The 18,982-nt window shown below is 50.1% G+C and overlaps 2 protein-coding genes across 5 annotated transcripts in view; one reads left to right on the forward strand and one right to left on the reverse strand.

Annotated features, from left to right (window-relative positions):
- B4GALNT3 (beta-1,4-N-acetyl-galactosaminyltransferase 3) overlaps positions 1 to 11,301 on the forward strand; it is a 64,379-nt gene extending 53,078 nt beyond the window's left edge. Inside the window, 9 exon segments of the mRNA XM_017726192.1 lie at positions 22 to 122; positions 757 to 833; positions 1,419 to 2,424; positions 3,527 to 3,825; positions 4,189 to 4,342; positions 5,027 to 5,099; positions 5,553 to 5,706; positions 6,434 to 6,560; positions 7,347 to 11,301. Coding sequence (XP_017581681.1) covers positions 22 to 122; positions 757 to 833; positions 1,419 to 2,424; positions 3,527 to 3,825; positions 4,189 to 4,342; positions 5,027 to 5,099; positions 5,553 to 5,706; positions 6,434 to 6,560; positions 7,347 to 7,455 — 2,100 coding nt within the window. The 3' untranslated portion in view covers positions 7,456 to 11,301.
- Positions 11,302 to 12,875: 1,574 nt separating this feature from the next.
- NINJ2 (ninjurin 2) overlaps positions 12,876 to 18,982 on the reverse strand; it is a 46,140-nt gene continuing 40,033 nt past the window's right edge. For 3 of the 4 annotated variants that reach the window (XM_017726228.1, XM_017726230.1, XM_017726229.1), the window contains exons 2-4: positions 16,320 to 16,551; positions 14,825 to 15,009; positions 12,876 to 13,930 (exon numbers count right to left, since the gene is read on the reverse strand). In XM_017726228.1, coding sequence (XP_017581717.1) covers positions 14,846 to 15,009; positions 16,320 to 16,551 — 396 coding nt within the window. In that variant the 3' untranslated portion in view covers positions 12,876 to 13,930; positions 14,825 to 14,845. Of the gene's footprint in view, positions 13,931 to 14,814; positions 15,010 to 16,319; positions 16,552 to 18,982 lie in introns of all 4 variants that reach the window. The other variant, XM_008643983.2, reaches the window with a different exon arrangement.

Raw genomic sequence — 18,982 nt, forward strand, 5'->3', positions numbered from 1 at the left:
GTCTTTCTCCCTTCTTCCCAGGTTCATTTATCCTTTGTTTACCCAAATGATTACAGCCGTCTGAGCCACATGGAGAAAGACAACAAATGCTTCTACCAGGAAAACCCTTATTATTTGGAAAGGTAGGATGCTGTGAATGTGGGTTTAGCAGGGTGGGGAGGAGCTTGAAGGCTGGAATTGGTGTGGAATTTCATGCTCACTTCTGTAGAATTTTCTTAATTCTTAAAGATCCCGTAAGTCTTGCAAAACATTAAAGCATTTATAGTTTCTTTTGATGACTTAAGTGAAAATATGTTTAGGTCTCAAGTGGAAACTACCAGTGCTTTTCTTGCACTGTTAACCCAGTAGCTGAGTCAGAGCATGTTTGTTCTCCTGCATCAGGGAGTGTATTCCCAGCAAGCTTGGCCTGCCAGTGGCTGAAGCCTTCTGATAGCTGACACAGTGAAAGCCAAACCGTGCTCACTACCAGGCCTCTCTCTGGGGGAAGAAATGCATGTCACTCATCCTCACTGGTGCCCAAATCCCAGTGGTGGCCCCATAAGGGAACTGCCACTTGCATGCTCCCTCCCTGCAACAGTCAGACACCTTGTGCAAGGACTCCCACCCATTCAGGAGGACTTTTTTGCAGGTTAAGGAGGGTCACTTTCCTAGAGAAATAACTGATGATGGCCTCCCTGTGCTCAGGATCTTCTTCCTCCTTCCAGGAAAGGGCAGAGTAGCTTTCATCAAACTTGTGTTCTGCTCTTCCCTCTGCAGATTTGGATTTTACAAGTACATGAAAATGGATCGGCCAGAGAACAGCCTGGACTCTGGAGAAAAGACAGAGCAGCCAGGTAGGGGCCCTAATGCCAGAACCCAGAGGATCCTTTTATCTGGCACTTTGGAGTGTGGTCTTGCAGCACCAGCTGAAAGAAGCTGTTGACTTTCCATACCAAGGAAGCCACAGCCTTTCCCTGCCAGATTGCTGTGTCTGGGAGGAGACTTTTGCTGCCACTTTTACTTCTCTTAAGGGCAGGTTGGGAGCTCACCAAACAGTGGGCTGCATGACAGCTCTCAGGCCCACAGCTTAGCTCAGGTGCAATTCTAGCAAAAACACGGGCAGGAGCAGCACAGCCAGAGGTGTGCAGCGTGGCAGCCTGTGCTCACACCTGCCCTGCAGGGCTGTGGCCAGACCGACAGCTAAGGACAAAGCTGGAGAGCTCCACAGCCTGTGGCAGTGGTGGATAATGGGTGCTGAGGAGGCTGGTGGCAGCAAGAGCACGGCTCCCACGTGAGAGAACATCCCTGTCCCTCTGAGCGGGAGAGACAACACTGAGAGGAGGCGAGAAGTAGCTGCCCCTCCTGCCTGCTGGGTGCCTGGTCAGGGCAGGGAAGGCAGTGGGAGGATGCCAGAGGTGTAACTTCGATTCATCCTGCAGGCTCCCAGGAGGGGAACCTGGATGACCTGCAGTACGAGGAGCAGGATGTGGAGAGCACCAGTGCCCCCGTGCACCCCGGCACAGGGAGGGCAGAGCCAGCGGGCCACGCTCCCAGCAGTGTGTTGGGCAGTGATAACGTTCCCGAGGACTATTCCCTCCGGGAGCGTCGCCGGCTCCTCTCGCTGATGGGTGGCAATGCAGGAGAGGAGATACGAGGGAGAAGGACAAAAAGGTCTGGTGTCAAATCAGCCATGCTGGCCTCTAACAACCAAAGCCTCGGCCTGACTGGGCTGGAGGGAAACCCAGTAACGAAGAGACCCCGTTTAAAAGCTGGAGTCAAAGACAATTCCAGGAGCCCTCCGCAGCATGCCAGGGCCATCCAGGGGAGAGCGCCTGTCAGAAGGGCAAACCCTCCTTCTAGGACTGTGACTCAAAGGCAGCAGTCGCTTGGCCACCCAAGGGACTCAGGGGTCACAGTTCCCACAGGGGTGAGACCTCGAGGAGATCTCAGCACCACGAAGGACGGGCTGCAGCCAGCAGGCACCATGCCAGCTGGGGAAGGAGGCCCAGTCCCTGGCAAAGCCAGGAGACACGCGGTGACTGCTGCCAGCCCCAGGCAGCAGCCTGGGCTGCCACAGTGGCTCAGCCAGGTGCAGTCCTACATTGCTGAGCAGAAGGTGGCCAACAAGGGGGATGTGGGCAAAGGACAGGTGCAGGTGGCATCCCCTGTGAAGGGCAAGTCCGGAGGAGCAGCAGAAGAGGAAGAGGAAGAAGTGGATGGGGAGCCAGAGGAGGAGGATGAGGAGGATTTCGATTACGTACCAGTGTTTGACCAGGCAGTCAACTGGGAGCAGACCTTCAGCATGAGCAACCTGGACTTCCATATGCTGCGCACAGACTGGATTGACCTGAAATGCAACACCTCAGGAAATCTGCTGCTAAGAGAAAGGGAGGCCCTGGAAGTTACACGTGTCTTCCTGAGGAAGCTCAACCAGAGGAGTAAAGGGTAAGGCACAGTGAGAAAACTGGGGGGCACTGTCCTAGGGCTGGTTTACCATGCTGCAGGGGAATACCTGTTGTGTGAGGAACTGGTGAGAATCAGAGGATGAACTAGGTGTGGTAAATAAGATTTCAGGCAAGGAATCTGTGTAAAAGACTGGACTTCAGGCACGCCTCTTGTGCCTGAGAAATGGTACCAGCTTTTGCTGGTGCTCTTTTGTTACATGGTCTTGGAATGGTTCTTCTCAAGACTTACCATCCCTTCTGGCAAACAGACACACTTCCTCTGTGCCTCCATAAGCTAAACAATCTGACTCCTGACCCTTCTGTTGGCCTGACCTTAATTTTTATAATTTTTTTATCCATCTTTTTCCATGCAGGTTTCAGTTGGTGCAAATCTTCCTATGCATAAGTGACAGTATCCTGGAATGGCTGTTACTAGCTTCTAATGCCTGCTGGAAGTAGGCCTAATGCTACATATTAAGATCACATTTGCTTTTTCAGGGTCACATCAGTCAGTCAGGTGTAACTGATCAGTACACACAAGCTTTTCTCAGGATTTTTAACTGACAAGCATCTATGTTATAGCAGAAACTCTTGTTATGATCCGAAAGGGCATGCCCTGGCATTTCATCCAGTTTTGGCCATTCTGAAGGTACAAGTCCTGCCAGTTTTTACTGTATGATTGCTCAGTCCTACTCCATATTCTTGTTTGATAAGCTGTCATGAGCCAGTTTCAGTAGCCCAAACACGCTCCCTGTGCCAAGATCGTTGTAGGTGGTGTTGAATACACTCACTATTACCAGCCCTACACAATCATTCAGACACATTTGTTATTTTCTGTGTCACCTTTATTTCATTTCTCTTGCCAAATATTTTCTCTTGGCTGGAATACCAGGTCTTACCCACATGCTTGTGGATTTAGGAGAAACAGGTGCTAAACATTCCCATGGGACTTTGGAAGCAGTGCAGCAAAGCAGGGGGAAGCCGGGGACAAAAAAGGTTGTGCTGGCCTGGAGGAAGGAGCGCAGCAGGGCTGGAGGTGGGAGAGGGGGGCTGGAGGTGGGAGAGGGGGGCTCTGGTGTGCAGGGCAGCCGTGTCTCCTGCAGGCGCTTCCAGCTGCAGCGCATCGTGAACGTGGAGAAGCGCCAGGACCGCATGCGGGGCAGCCGCTACCTGCTGGAGCTGGAGCTGCGGGAGCAGGGGGGGCGGCTCGTGCGCCTCTCCGAGTACGTCTTTGCGCGGGGCTGGCAGGGCGCTGGCGGCAGCGAGGAGGACGAGAGGAAGATGAGGAACCTGGCATGGGGCCGCCGGCGGCATCTGATGGCTGCGGCCAACGAGCCAGAGCTGTGCTGGCCCCAGGGATTCTCCTGGAGCCACCGGGCCGTAGTTCACTTTGTGGTGCCAGGTAAGGGGGACCTGCCTCCCCAGGACATCGAGGGCAGTCCTGGGCAGTGGGTCTGAGCCAGTCTCAACCACCTTACTTGGGTCACTTCCAGTTTCTGTTCCCTCCAAGTTAAATACCCTCAGAAATGTGATAGGGCCCAAGCACCCATGGCTTGTAACCTCGGAGAAAACCCCTGTCACATGGTGGGAAAGAACCCACACTGATTCCTTGGCTCCTTGGAGCAGGTTTTCAGCCTGGGCCTATTTCATCATCCATGAAAGGTTGTTGTGGTTTAACAGAAGGCAAGAAACCTTGCCTGTTATGAAAAAACACCACTATTGAAATCAGCTTGCTTTGATTCTCCCTGTGTTGCAATACAACTAGTGAAAAACCAGGCACGTTGGGTGCTGCAGTTCATCTCTGACATGGAAGAGCTATTCCGAGTCACTAAGGATCCCTACTTCAGCATCATCATCACAGACTACAGCAGTGATGACATGGATGTAGAGAAGGCTCTGAAAAGGTCGACCTTGCACAGGTGGGAGCACTGCTTGGTCACAAAAAGCCACTCACACACGTGTGCCTGCAAACAGCACATCTGGGAGTCTCTGTTGACCAGCCACAGCCTGCTGCAGCTGGAAAACCAGACTCCATCCATCCAGACCTTGCACATACACATGAATATGTTTTTGTTATGATGTGCATACACATATTTTCATGGAATCGTTTTAGAAAAGTGTAAGGCAATACCTGGTGTAGTCTTCCAGCCAAATTTGTTGAATTTGTCTCTTGTTTCAAGATTGCAAGAGAGAAGAGAAAGCAAGTCTCACAGTGATGGGGCAGGGGGAGGGCAGAAAAGACAAGAAAGCTGTGAGAAGTGGGACAGAGAGCGTGGAGACCTCTGCTTGCTGGAATGACCCTACTCTGATCTGAAACAGCCTTGGCTGGTCATTTCCCTTACATGCCAGGGGTTTCCAGGTCTAGTCCTAGGACAGAGCTGGGCTAGAGCTGAGAAGAGTTTTGCTAGGCACTGCACAGGGGCAAGACTCTCTGAGCACACTGGGGCTGGGAGCAGTGCTGGGCCTGTGCGCTCCCCCAGCAGAGGCTTCCTGTGCTTCACAGGGTGCATGGGGCCAGGGCAGCTCCACAGCCCAGTGCTGGTGCAGCGCTGCCTGCAGTGCTTCCTGTGCCTCTGAACTTCCCCTTCACCTCTGACCCCCAGATATCGGTATCTGAAGCTGACGGGCAATTTCGAGCGTTCTGCCGGGCTGCAGGCGGGGATAGACCTCGTAACGGTGAGTCAGGGGGGCCTTGGGGTGGACAGGGAAGTTTACAGGATGTGTCTGGTATTGCCACTGCCTTTGGTACTGAACACGCTGGATTTTAGGGAAGGGAGTAGCCTAGCAGACCAGTTCAAATGTAGGTGTGTTTCCTGCCCTTCCAGAGTAAGGGTCTCTTTATTCTGAGGAGCCTGTGCTCTGTTTGATTCTTGTCCACCTGCTGGGACTGTCAGACAGGAGGGAAAGCAGCAGCAGCAGCTTTGTGATCCTGGCTCTGCCAGGCCACAGTCATGGTATTTCACACTCCTCATTGAACATCCACTCAATGGACATTTTTCCAGCCCTTGGGATTTCAGTTTCTGATGCAGTAATGAGACTTTGGCTCCCATGTCTCTGTCTTCCTGCCCCTCAAGAAAGACTTACTGAAAGTCAACCTGGTTTTTTCCCAACCGGTATGATTGGTTGCAGGACCCGCACAGCATTGTCTTCCTGTGTGACCTCCACATCCACTTCCCAGCTGGAGTCATTGATTCAATCAGGAAGCACTGCGTGGAAGGCAAGATGGCCTTTGCACCCATGGTCATGAGGCTGCACTGCGGGATGTCCCCACAGTGGCCTGATGGTAAGAGGGTGTGGAGCCTCCTCGGTTCAGACTCTGGGAAATGGGGAAAGAAGAAAGTGCCTGCCTCCTCTAGATTGGTTCTTCTGGTACTGTCAAGGTCTGGAGCTCGAGGTACTTCTAGGTCCACTGCGTGAGTGTGTGTTAGACATAGGGTGGGGTTTAACAGCATCAGGTACCTGGAATTTGAGATCAAAAATTTAGCAGAGCCCTTTGTCTGATGTTGTTTCCTAGGGCTCTTTATGGATTTAAGGACCTTGGAAAAACCCTCCTTTATTCCTGTCTGTCCATATCTCTCTTTTCTTAGGGGGCACAGCCTATCCCGAGGAGAGCTGGTAGACCAGGGCTGAGGGAAACAAGCCAAGCTGGAGGGAGAAAAGTGGCACAGATCATCTTAGCATAGGATTTCCTTTAGACAGAGGTGGCCATCCTGAGCCATCCAGGCACAGGGACAACCCTGGGAAGCTGGGACAGTCCAGGAGCTGTGTTGCCAGACAGGAGATGTGAGAGGCTCTGCTAACAAGTTGACAGGACAGACCACGCTGTCTGTCCACACGCCTTTCTCATTCCCAAAGCTGGTTGGCATGGTTAGCTCTGCTTTGGTGCTGAGTTTTCTCCCTGGTGCCAACACTGTGCTAAAGGTAGCTTGAGTCTCACTCCAGCAGCTCTGCTAGAGCCATCAATGGTTCAAAGCCCCAACAAAGCTGTGCCTCTTTTGTGCTCTCCTCAGGCTACTGGGAGGTGAATGGGTTTGGTCTCCTGGGCATATACAAGTCTGACCTGGACAAAATCGGAGGCATGAACACAAAAGAGTTTCGGGACCGCTGGGGTGGAGAGGACTGGGAACTCCTGGACAGGTAGGCATCCATCGTCATTGTTCAAGTGCTCAGGAGGGGAAGCCCATCAGATCTTGGAGAACCAATGACCACAGGAGTGGGGATTTGAGGGGATTGAGATGACTACTGCCGCCATAACCTTGGCCAGTGAGGGAGGGTCTTTGAGCAAATCCTGACCTCAAACCTAGTAGGTGAGGGGACACAAAACACTCTGCTGCAGCTACTAGTAAGAGAAGAGCTATTTTCTGCTGCCTTCCAGCCACACTGCTGGTTGGTCTCATGCAGATCAGGCACTGGTGATCGTGAAGACTTTGTCCTCTTCAAGCAGTGCAGAGCACAGTCTGGGTCCCTCACATTTCCCATATAACATTTAGCAATTGAATTGCCTTGAAGACCAAATGGTGGAGAGCATTTGAAGATCATTAGGTACAGTTAAAATTTCTGAGTATTTTGTGATGAGGGATCTCCACTGCACAAATCCTGGGCCTCTGGGTTTGGAGTCGTAGGGTTTGGGGCCTGTCCTGTCTTTTCTGTCAGCTGACTGCAATCCAGTGCTGCCAGCTGTCTTTCCTCCTGTCTTGGCATATGCAGGCACTCCTGACCAGTCTTGCCCTCAAGGGTGCATAAGCACTCAGAAAGTGTCATTAGATTTCTGCTTATGGCTATGGGATGCCCCTGAGCTCTTCTGGACTATCCAATTTGCTTGCAGTCTCTTGTCAATAGCACAACTTAAGAGTTTTCCTGAGGCTGAGTCCCTCAGTACCTTTGTGATGAAATTTTCCCTAAGTCTACTCTTCTTTCTGCCAGGATCTTACAGGCTGGGCTGGAGGTGGAGCGTCTCTCCCTGAGAAACTTTTTCCACTGGTTTCACTCGAAGCGGGGCATGTGGAACCGACGCCAGGTGAAGACACTGTAGCCTTCAATCCCAGAGCTGTTCAGCAGCTGTCCACCATCTCATCCAGATGTGCACTTTACTGGAGCACACAGCCGAGTGCCCAAACTCTTCCTCTGCCTCCAGAGCCCTCTGATGGGATGGCATAGCTGAGGAAGGGATGATCAGGCTAGCGGAGTGGGAGCCTCTCTTGTGAGCCATCGTATCCAAGATGTGGGATCCATGTGTGGCTGGGAAGGCATGTGGGGGAGATGTCGACAAGTGAAGGACTTGCATTTCCTGCCATGCAGTCTGGTGGAAGGTACAGTGGGAAAGGTGCCTTGTTTCCTGTTGAGTCTTGCACCAAACAACATAAATCCCACCTAAGCCCAGAATGGTTTATTTAGAGCAACGCAGCTTCTCATTCAATACTTGAAAGAAAAAAAAAAAAAAAAAAAAAAGAACCCACAACCATCCCCATTTCCTCCCATTTCCTTTCCTTTGCCATCTCTCCAGTATCCATGGTTTTGGACCGGGGACCAAAGTTCTCTGATCAGTATTGCACCCACATGCCCATGCGCTGGCTCAAGGAAATCTGGATGCGGAGGAGCTGATAGGCACTTCAGGCTGCTGGTGCTTAGATGGTTCTCTGTGCTTTTCACTTTGGTCATTAGGAAAAACTGTGCTCGTGTTGAGCAAATTATGGGCCATGGATGGAGATGCAAATACATTTCCCTTACAAGAGCCACGTTTGCCTGTAGCTGGGCGAGTGGCAAGGGTGACGTTACAATTCCACCTGAATTATTGATCCACTGCCTGAGGGTAGTGGAGGGTCTGTACAGAGAAGCTAACAGGGCATCTCAGGAGGAACTTTGCAGCCTTATCTGACAGACGTGTGTTTGTCCTAACAATATCAGGGAAATCCTAGCAGGGAAGAAGTGGCAATATTTTATTAGTTGAAATATTGTGATTTGTCAGAAGAGGAGACAGAGCTCTCAAAATCCTGTACATTTATGCAGCATCTAAAAGTTAATTTAATAAGTTATGGCCTCACAGTTGGGTCTTGTCGTAGCTTGACTCTTATGTCAAGAGCAGGCTTCTTGGTTGAAGAACCAGCACAGCTGCTGGTGCTTCATCTCTGGAGCAGCCCTGGGAGCTCTGGCCTGGTACGGAGGAGGTGGCCTCAGGTCTTGGCACATGCACTGGGTGTAATGAACAGTGAGGACAGATGAGTGAATAAAAGGATGGGCAAACCCATGCTGTCACTGATGCAAGAACTGTGGAGAGAGAGCTGGCCTGGTGCTACAGGGAAGTCTCATCCCCTAAAACTCCTGTAAGTGTAAGGCAAGATTATTTTACCCTGTAACCATTTTAGAAGACTGTTTAAACCCAGAAATCCCAGCTCACTCAGTGCTTTACACTGGAGCTTCAGTGTCCCCATACCATGCTGAAAAGGCTGCTATTGGTCTCAAGCTTGAGAGGAGAGTGTGGCAGAGGATGCTGCTCATGGTGCCCAGTTCTCTGGGGAGTTGCTGGGAAGGAGTACTGGATGTATGCAGAATACAAGCAAAACTGACGTGGTACTAGATTTTTTTGCTCTTTGCTGGTGGAGTAGATGCCAATTCAGAATAGGCATTCATTTATTACTGGGTCTTTGGTGCTCGACGAGTCCATCAAGTTCCGCTACTGCAGTAGAAAACTGAATGTGCAAGTTCTGGCATGTGAGATAGAAATTGTGTCAAATTATCTGTTTGCATCAATCTGGGCTTTGTGACTGATGGATTTAGAAAAGGTCAACCAGATACCAGAAAGTTCTGCTGTGCAGTGTGCAGCTGTGGTGAGATGTAGACAGGAGGTGGTTGTGTCTTTGAATCCGTGGAGCCTTTGCCAGAATGGAGACACTGAATATCCCAGAAGAGGCAGCCTTAGCCAGCTGCCCAAGCCAGAGTAGTCTTCCTGTTGAGGGAAAATACTTTACCCATGCAGATCCTAAGAAATTAAATCACTGCAGTTGGGGTGAGAGGGAAGAGGCTGACAGAGTCAACACTTTTTTTTTTAAAGTATTATAAGAGTTTGGGAGACCAGAGCCCCATGATGCAATGTTGCAATAAGCTCTGTTTCTGCCTGGAATGTGCAGTGTCAGTGCTGCTCTGGGTGCATGTCAGAGCTTGTGCTTCCCTCAGACACAGGCACAACTCCATGAGTGTGCAGGTGAGCTGCTTTCCAGGCTCCAGGACTGTGCCTGCACAGCCTGTCCAGGCTGGCTGTGTCACGCAATCCCTGTGGAATGGGGAGAGGCTGTCGGGAGGGCGAGAGCCGGGACACGGCGAGCGAGGCGTTAGCAGACCCAGCTGTCTGGCCCCATCAAGCTGGGACCAGCATGGTGCCCGGTCTGCAGGTGGAGAGCTGCTGGATTCGGTGGCAGCTCCTAAGTCGAGCACAGGGAGCAAGAGTTACTTGTACTGTGGGCTTTCACATCTGGCTGTGGATGTGGTCTGCAGCTCCTAAAGTTAGCAGCTGGCATTCACCTGCAGACACTGGCAAGAGTTAGGTGCATCCAGAAGGTAACTCACTTGGCTTAAATGACGTGAGTAGCCCCTCTTCCCCACCACAGAGGACAGCCAGCAAAGAGTGGACTGGACAGTAGGGTGCACCCCTCACTGCAGCACTGCCAGCAGAATTTGAGGATTTTGCCCCCATTTTTCAGCTGTGACTGTACTCCTTCCTTCACAGCTTGTAGCCCAGGCCAGTGGTAAGCAGAACTACCTCATGAGGACTCCTTGGTGGAGATGTAAGGAGTTACTGGTTTTCAGTCCAGTTTCCTGATGGCCAGTTTCCCCACTGTCAAGGCTGCCATCTCAAATGTTCTTCCCTTCCAGTGGGAATTCTCAGTTGGTATCCAAGCATTGCAGTAGTAAGCTAAACACTAATTGGCACTAGCAGGCAGCCTCCATGGAGGAGCTTGGAGAGCCCTTGGGGACAAAACCTGTCTTGCAGCCCACATGCTCAGAGACCTCACTGCAGGTTGTAGGGAGGGAGCTCACAGTCCCCAGTTTACTGGCCAGCAGCAAACCTTGCAGGAGCAGTGCTGGGCTTCGCTCTGGGGCTGCTGCCCCTCTTCCAAAACAAGCTGCAGTTTTTCTCCCCAGACAGAGTCACGAAGAGGGGGAGAGCAGGAAGCACAGCAGGAGCGGATCCCTCAGCCATGCAGTGAAAGGACATGGCCAGGAAGCTGACTCCCCTCAACAGCTGGTCACATTTCTGTCACCAGGATCTTTTTAGGAAGCTGTGCTGGGGTTTCTGGCCTTCATGTGCATCCTGGCTGTGTCCTGCCTGGACAGCCAGAGGAAGTCAGTTGCATAGGATTTTCCTTGCACCAGGCCAGGAGCAAGCTGCTGCGGAAGCTCTGTGGCTGGGGAGATGATGGACCATGCTGCACAAGAGACCTTCCCCACGGTGGGATGTGACCAGGCTGGGGAGTCCGGGCCACCGAGTGTGAGGTGCAGGGCAAGGGGGCTCTGCCTACAAATGTGACTGTGTCTTCAGGCCTGAGCTGTGGTGCTCGGGCTTGCTTTGCAGGTCAGCAAGGGAATGAAGAAGGGCTGGCTTTTAATCTGAGCAAAGTGTATTGTGTGAAAATTATGATTTGTTTCATCGTTGTCTTGATGTTTGCCCGGTATGAACATCTCTCCTCATTGTCTACAAATGTCTGAAGTTGATTGTTTTTTAGATACAGATGCCTTGTGTTGAAAATCTGAGTTGTCCCTTTGAGTTACCTGCCTTAAAGTGGCTCTGTGCCTTCAAGACGACTCCTGGGCCACCTCTCTGTTGGAGCTGGGGGATATACAGATTCTCCCTCGTGTTTTATAAATACATTGTCTTCCTACAAGAGCTCTCTTCTGTCTGTGTGTCACTTTGCACCCACATCACCGTGCAGCAGGGATTAGAAACCAGGTGTTGCTCCTCTCTTCATTAACTGAAAGCACAGCCAGCACCAGAGATCACTCTCTGCTCAAGCCAGCAAGAGCTGGGTGGGAGATGCAGTGGGCAAGGTTAGCCAAGAGTGAGCCCTGCTTCAGTCCCCTCCAGATCTGCAGAAAATGCGATGGCAAAAACCCAGGTTTTTTGCTGTCTACATGGGTATATCATGTGAAACAAGGTGGAAACAGTGGACAAATACACATTCCAGCAAAGCATGGGTGTGATGTGATGAGAGAATGTGGGAAACAGTGGTACCCTCCTGGCAAGCAGAGGACAGTTCCTGGAGAAGACCACAGGTGAGAGCCTAGGCCTGAGCTCGGTACTTGGCACAGCCTACATACACAAATGGGAGGTCCGCTCTTTCACTGCACCTGCTTCTTTGGATTCAGTTTTGGCCATTTTCGCTTCAACTGGGCGTTCTTTGAGTATCAAAAGCTTGGCAGCAATGGGAGTCACACATGAAGAGGGGAAAAGGCAGCCACGGTTGCTAATGAGTGTGATTTTACTATAACAAGAAACTGATATTAAAGGTGATGGAGGGAAAGTATTCCAATGTGCTGCCAGCCTTTTGCTTGCCTGGGATGGGTGACAGAAGCCTTCTGTGCTCATGCAGGCCTCACGTGCTGCCATACCCAATCTAGTTGCTCTGTGAAACAACGATGAAGTTAAGATCTGGTAATGAAATTCCCCCCACTGCTTCTTTCCCAGTTGAATCTTTTCTGTTTTTCCCTCTCTTTACATTCAGTCATCAGTGCTAATTGCTTTGCCTCCTGCTCCATGAAGCCATGAGTCCTAGGGTTTGGGGTCTGCACGCAGAATACGTAGTTTTTTACATTTCCATGAACCCAGCCAGCCAGCAGTGGCTGAGAGCCCTTGGCTTTGTGGTTTCACTGTGCCTACAACTCATTTTGCTACCTCTACAGTGAAGCATTTTTCTAGAGGAGGCGGGATAAGAGGCTTCCCAGAAACATCCACCCCTGTTTGCTGCCAGTCACAGCAGAGACTGAGGACCAGGTTAAGCAGCAAACTCAGAGTCTCCCCAGACCTGTCATCCCCCAGAACAAGTGGGGAGCAAGTCTCTGCCTGCTTCACCAGAGGCCAGACTGTGCTCAGCTTTGCCACTTCAGGTTCTGGTAAATACATAACTGGTACTTTCCACCCTCCCCTTTTTATGCAACTTTCCTTCAGCTCAAAAAAGTCCCTGTCAGTTTCAGGTGCTAAGCTGCTGCTGGCCCGTGCCCTTACCCACCTCCTTCGTGGGCAGGATCATTCACACCCTCTCAGAAAAAAGCACCTCGTGTGACTTACACAGAAAATTGGGGTTGTAAAGCCAAATGCAGAGTACAAATGAAGTCTGTCTGTATCTGTCAGACACTCCCAGTAGCTCCTGAAGACCGGTGTGAGGATGCTTTCATGACATTTCTCTCTCAGGGGTGGCAAGGATATACAACATGAAAAGTCCTTATTGAACTCTGATTCTGCAGTACAATGGCAAAAATCATTTAATAATCAAAAGAGCATGTAATTATTTAAATAGGCGTACATAAGGCTATTAAAATACCATTTTTAGCATGACTATAGAGTTAAAAAAATTAGGATCGAAAATTTTTACTCTTTCATAAAAATCTGGAAACTCATTAATTCAAAGGGGTTTTTTTAAAGGAAACAAATTGTTCTAATACAAGAGAATTACCAGAGCTGTCAATATAAACCAAATATATTTTAAAACATTTATATTAGTGTTAAGACTTTAAACCATAATGGCAATTTTTAAAATCAAATAATACGCTATGCAACCGTGATTTTTCATTGTGGCAATGAGCCTGGGCTGTCCCCTTATGTGTAATGTTTCTTCATTTTCTCCTAAATATTGTCAGGCTATTCTGACATCATTCCTGGAAGGTCCCTGATGATGACATCAGACCACAATAACTATTTTCTGTCCTTGTTAACATTCCAATGCTGGAAAGATCTGATTGTTTTCTTAACTATGTCACATTTAATTTTAAACAACCAGGAAAACATTTGAACTGATTCTAGCTATCTTCATGTGCACACACCATTCTATCCTCCTAGGAAAACTTCTTTTTTAGTTTGAGAAATCCATTCCAACATTTGGGAGGTGCACTACTAGATAGAATTGCTTTAAGGGCATCAACTTATGTTTGAGACACAAAAAAAGCCAGACTTATTTATTTAGCCTAAAAAGTAAATCAATCAGTCTTCTCTACCAAATGAGCCAATATTGAGTATATGAAGCAGGCAGCAAAAATAATAAAAGAGATTTACAGAACTGCATTTTTAAAATGTATAGCTGCTGCTGTTCCTGCAGTTTTCTCCTGCAGAGTTTGCTCTAGCTTGGAAAGGTGATGTTCCCACCCCTCAGAACTGCAAAAGCATTACAGTAAGGGGCCAGTGTGCTATGACACACACAGAGTTTTGAAGTTTAACCCAGTTTTCTGGATTTGTCAATTGGCTCCTGCTGAGGTCAGTGGAAACGTGGAGGAGAGCTTTCCCTTCCAGCTGCACTGCTCAGATCCTGCAGGGAAGACAAGAAATGCTGGTAAGGTCACCTCAGGCTCCTCTGTGCTGCGTGGCCGGAGAGCAGCAGCCACAGCCACTGGGTCCCTCGGCGCCACAACTGCCCCTACACACGCTGGGTGCTGCTCTTCAGCACCTGCCCCCTTCTGGATCCCAAACCAGCAGTGTTTCTGGAGAGGCTTCTGGCCTTTGCACCCGGCCTCACCATAGCATGTGTCTGTTGAGCTTTCTCCTTGGCCATTGCCCTGGTGTGTGGCATTTAAACTGTGTTTACATTTTGCTGGTCATGTGAGCAAGAAACGTGAATTTTGCTTCTTGAGCTAAAGTGCTTTGATTTAAGAACATGCCATTCCCTCACTGATGTGACATGGGAACCCAAGCATTTGGATGAACTCTTATTTACAGGGCTTCCTTGAAAATGAGCATTAGGTGCTTAAAACAGTCCCTACCAAACCACAGTGGCTGTTGTGAAGAGCTCTTCCCCCCCCCCCAATCTCACCCAGCACCTTGCTTTTCTTCTGCTCACATAGTGCTGCCATCTTTGAATTCCTCCCAGAACACACCTGGTTTTCCTCCCCACCTTTAGCTGCCGTCCACAGCTGCTGTTCGTATCTAGCATGAACTCTGCAGCCTTCCCAAAACCACTTGCTGCTGATAAATCCCAGCAACTGGGATGTTTGGTGTTCTTGCTTTAGAGACCAAATGAGGAGAACTCCTCCTCCTCTGAGGGAATTTGTTCAATGGCTGCAGGTTTTTGTGGGACAGCAACGTGCCTCTGGAAAGGCTTTGTTAATTTGTGCAGCTCTGCTTTCTCCCCCTTGCAGTGGAGATGTTTTCTGAGACTGAGAGCCCTCCCAGGGGCTGGCAGTGATGGGAACTCACCCTTTCTTACCTGAGTCCATCGCTCCATGAATTAATAAGGTCCAAAATTCCTGGTAGGGTAGAGGCCGGTCTTCTGCACCCCGAAGGCTGTGATGAAGATGTTGAGGATGACTGTGATGAAGATGAGAGCTGTGGCAGCATTGTTGAGTATATTCAGGCGGGGTTGCTTTGCAATATCGTTCAGGTTCAAACGAGCTGTGCAACACAGTGCAAAAAGAGAGAGGGGTTTGCAGACTGACTCCAAGTCCCCCAGCTCTTGCAAGCCTCCCCCTCCCCCTGTGGTAAATACCCATGGTGCCCCTGAGTGCTGAGGCCACAGAGCAGAGGGAATAATCACAGGAATGTTACAGGAGCCACAGCTTGCTCTAGGATGACATAGAAGGATGGAGCAGAGAAAAGCTCCTCTTTGTTTTGCCATGGAGGTTCTGTGGCCCTGCAACGGGCCGACCCTAAATCAGCGAGTTACTGCTGCACACCAGCCAGACACATGCCATGGTCCCCCCAGCGCTGCATGGCTGTGGGATGTGGTGAGGGCAGGCTGTGGGACATGGCAGACAAGGGCAGCAGGGCTCTGCTTGGACCGGGAGGCCAGTTCCTCCTTGACACCCAGATGTCACATATGTGCTGGCACAGCTGTCAGCCCTGGGTACGCGGCTGGGGTTGGTCCTGGCTCATGGACGTTGATCCCTTTGGACTCAGGAATACCCTGGTTACCAGGGCTGTCTGGCCAATAAGCCATGCAAACAGCAGCCTTGTCGTGGTCCCTTGTGCCCTTTCTCCTCCCAGCTGGTTCCAGCCATCACAGCTGCCACCAGGAAAAGCTGTGGCGTGTGCGACAGGGGAGGGAACATGTCCCGGATTTCCCATAGCCTCCAGTTCTCTGTGCCCCATAAAAAACCATGTAGGATATACAGGAAAATGCAGCGTTTTGCAGGGGTTTAACACTGGGAATGTGTTGGAGACTGAAATACAGCAGCTTCTGTATCAAATGGAGCACTGGGCAAACCAATGCTGGTGTTAATGTACTGTCTGTAGGGCACTAGGAGAACCATGGGATCGGTTAAATGTGAGGTTAATATAGGGCATAGCTCTGCCTAAATTGTTCTGTTAAGCCCCAGATGAAGTGAGATGTAAAATACAGCTAAAATGTAGTGTCTGCAAGAGCTGCATGAAGGAGCACATAGCAGTAGGGGCAGCAAGAGGCCCAGCTTGGCCAAACCCCAGCTGTTTCACTGGGACAGGGGGTCAGCAGTGAGAAAGTGAAGGAACAGTTGTGCTCAGAGGTGTGCAAATGAAGAACAACCCACCCACCATTTTGAGTAACACAGACCACCCTACCACCCACATCATGCTACCTTCAACCCTCCTGCAGCCCTGGATGGAGACAGAGGGGAATGTTTTGGCGCAAGAGGCTTCTCCCTTCCACCCCCATGCCAGCCAAGCCACAGGGTACCCTGCCCCTGCAGCACCCTGCAAGGGTGCACGCGCCTTGGTGGCCACCTTACCAGTGATGATAAGAAGAATCCCAATCATCACCTGGAAGAAGAGGGAGATGCTGATGAGCACAATGAGGGTGGCATAGTACTGGAAGGATGTGCCCTGCTCCAGCACGGCTTTGAGCTGGGTGACGTTGGCCATGAAGAGCGCCACGTCCAGCATGCTCTCTGCCACGCTCTTCTTCGTCGCGTAGTGGTTGATGTTCATCGGCCCGTTGATCCGCAGGTGAGGATTCACGCCCTGGGGAGACAGGAGGCATCACATGTATTGCTAAACCAACACACACATCTGTGTCCAATGGGATGCTCTCTTCTCCCTGGGGTTTACCTAGAAGGTCTGAGTCAAAGTTGCATGTTGAGAGTACCCAGTTTCCCCTCACAGTCGCCTCGTGGTATTAGTAGGCACAAGATACTTGTGGTGAGCAAGAGCTCAGCAAGGTTAAAAAAATAATGGGTATTTTTGTGGAAAACGAGCTTGTCCAGAGTTACAATAACGTAGATTATCCAAAACCCAGGGATTTTGCAAGGAATATTAAATTCTCTTCCTTCAGGACACAGACAAGCCTCAAACTTACAGGGCATTAGAGAGAGATCTTCTCTTCGGGTTGGCTTTTGTGTTTAATATCATTGCCAATGATCTGGATGAGAGGATGGAGTGCGCCCTCAGTTTGCAGGCAACACCAAGCTGGGTGGGAGTGTTGACCTGCTGGGGGGTAGAAAGGCTCTGCAGGGGAATCTGCAGGGGCTGGATCAGTGGACTGAGGCCACTTGTGTGAGGTTCAACAAGATGAAGAGCTGGGTCCTGCACCTGGGTCACAGCAACTCCATGAAGCGCTACACACTTGGGGAGGAGAGGCTGGAAGGCTGCCTGGTGGAAAAGGACCTGGAGATGCTGGCTGAACATGAGCCACCAGTGTGCCCAGGTGGCCAAGACGGCCAGTGGCATCCTGGCCTGCATCAGAAATAGTGTGGCCAGCAGGACCACAGGGAAAGGATCATCCCCCTGTGCTGGGCACTGGTGAGGCTGCACCTCAAATCCTGGGTTCAGTTTTTGTCCCTTCACGATCAAGAGGGACTTTGAGGTGCTGGAGTGAGTCCAGAGAAGGACAGTGGAGCTGGTGAAGGGTCTGCAGAGTAAGTGATCTGAGGAGCAGCTGAGGGAGCTGGGGGTGTTCAGCCTGGAGAGGAGGAGGCTCAGGAGGGACCTTATCACTCTCTACCGCTCCCTGAAAGGAGGGTGTAGCCAGCTGGGGGTCAGTCTCTTCTCCCAAGTGACAAGCAACAGTAACAAGAGGAAATGGCCTCAAGTTGCACCAGGGGAGGTTTAGATTGGACATTAGGAAAAATCTCTCTTCAACAAAAGGCTCGTCAGACACTGGAACAGGCTGCCTAGCAAAATGGTTGGGTTACCATCCCTGGAGGAATTCAAAAGACATGCAGATGTGTCACTTAGAGACATGGATTAGTGGTGGCCTTGGCAGTATTAGATTAATGACTGAACTTGATGATCTTAAAGGTCTTTTCCAACATAAACAATTCTGTGGTTCTCTGACTGTCAATGGCTGGGCTTTATATCTCCTCTGAACACTTTTTGCTGGCTTTTGTCTTCAACAAGATGCTAGGGCAGAGGGAATGATTCGTGGTTTTATTTCTGAAACCAAGGGCAGTATTTCTTCAAAACATCGGGCACTGATGCAAAAATGCAACAAGACAAGGGGTGGGATCCATCACACCTAACCTTAATTAATCAGTCAGGCAGGTTTTTTTGGCAGTGGAAAGAAACAGCTGTTTACAAAGGCCAAATCACCTGGTTGCCCTTAACCTAATTACAAGGTGTAGGTAATTTGGCTGCTTTTAGCCATCCATTGCTAAGTGAGTTCACCTGTTGCTGTCTTGACCCAAGTGGTTAAAAATAAAAGAAGAGAAGTGGATGATAGTTTTGCATTCACCCAGAGCCTCATAAGCTGGTAATTGCAAAGGCAACAGTTACAAAAGATGTAGCTGTATCTGCAATACACTGCTAGTCTTTCTAAAAAAGAAAGAAAAACAACGCTTCTATATAGCAGAGAGGCTTCAGTTCTGAGTAATCAGCCTCCTGTCAGGTGCCGTGGAGACCAGCAGCCTTGCTCTCAGCACGCCCTTTAAAACCAGGGCTAAGGGCTAGCCTCGGCCTTTCTTTTGCTCGGGAAAGGGGGAGAGATTTCTTTGAGTGCATACTGGAAGTGCCTACATCAAATGGTAAGTTCTGTTTTGCTCCTTTTGTACCTGATAAAGTAGGAAATGTAATCTTTCCTCCATGCTCCAGGCAGGTCACTAGAGAAGGGTCATGGCTCGTGTGTTATGCTGTGACCTTGGGTCTCTGTGTGCAACCCTGGACAAGAGCGGCTTTCTTTGTGTTGGGAGAGCATGAACCAGCCAGTGATCCTGGGAGAGCAGTGTATGTGGGGGTGTGACCGATGCTGAAACTGGGGCTGCGTTTTGGAAGGGGGTTGTGGTCACCCTGATGTGACAAAGATGCGTGAAAAAGGTGAGTGGGAAAGGCTGTGTCTGTTGTGAACTGTGATCCCTATCAAGGGACAAGCTTGGGGTAGGAAAGGGCTTTTGGTTTGGTTGGGGTTTTTTTAATAACACTAGCTCAAAGCATTTAATTGTTACTGTTTCTGACAGTGGCA

Source organism: Corvus brachyrhynchos, unplaced genomic scaffold (genome assembly GCF_000691975.1).
Source record: "Corvus brachyrhynchos isolate BGI_N302 unplaced genomic scaffold, ASM69197v1 scaffold191, whole genome shotgun sequence".
Taxonomy (NCBI): Eukaryota; Metazoa; Chordata; class Aves; order Passeriformes; family Corvidae; genus Corvus; species Corvus brachyrhynchos.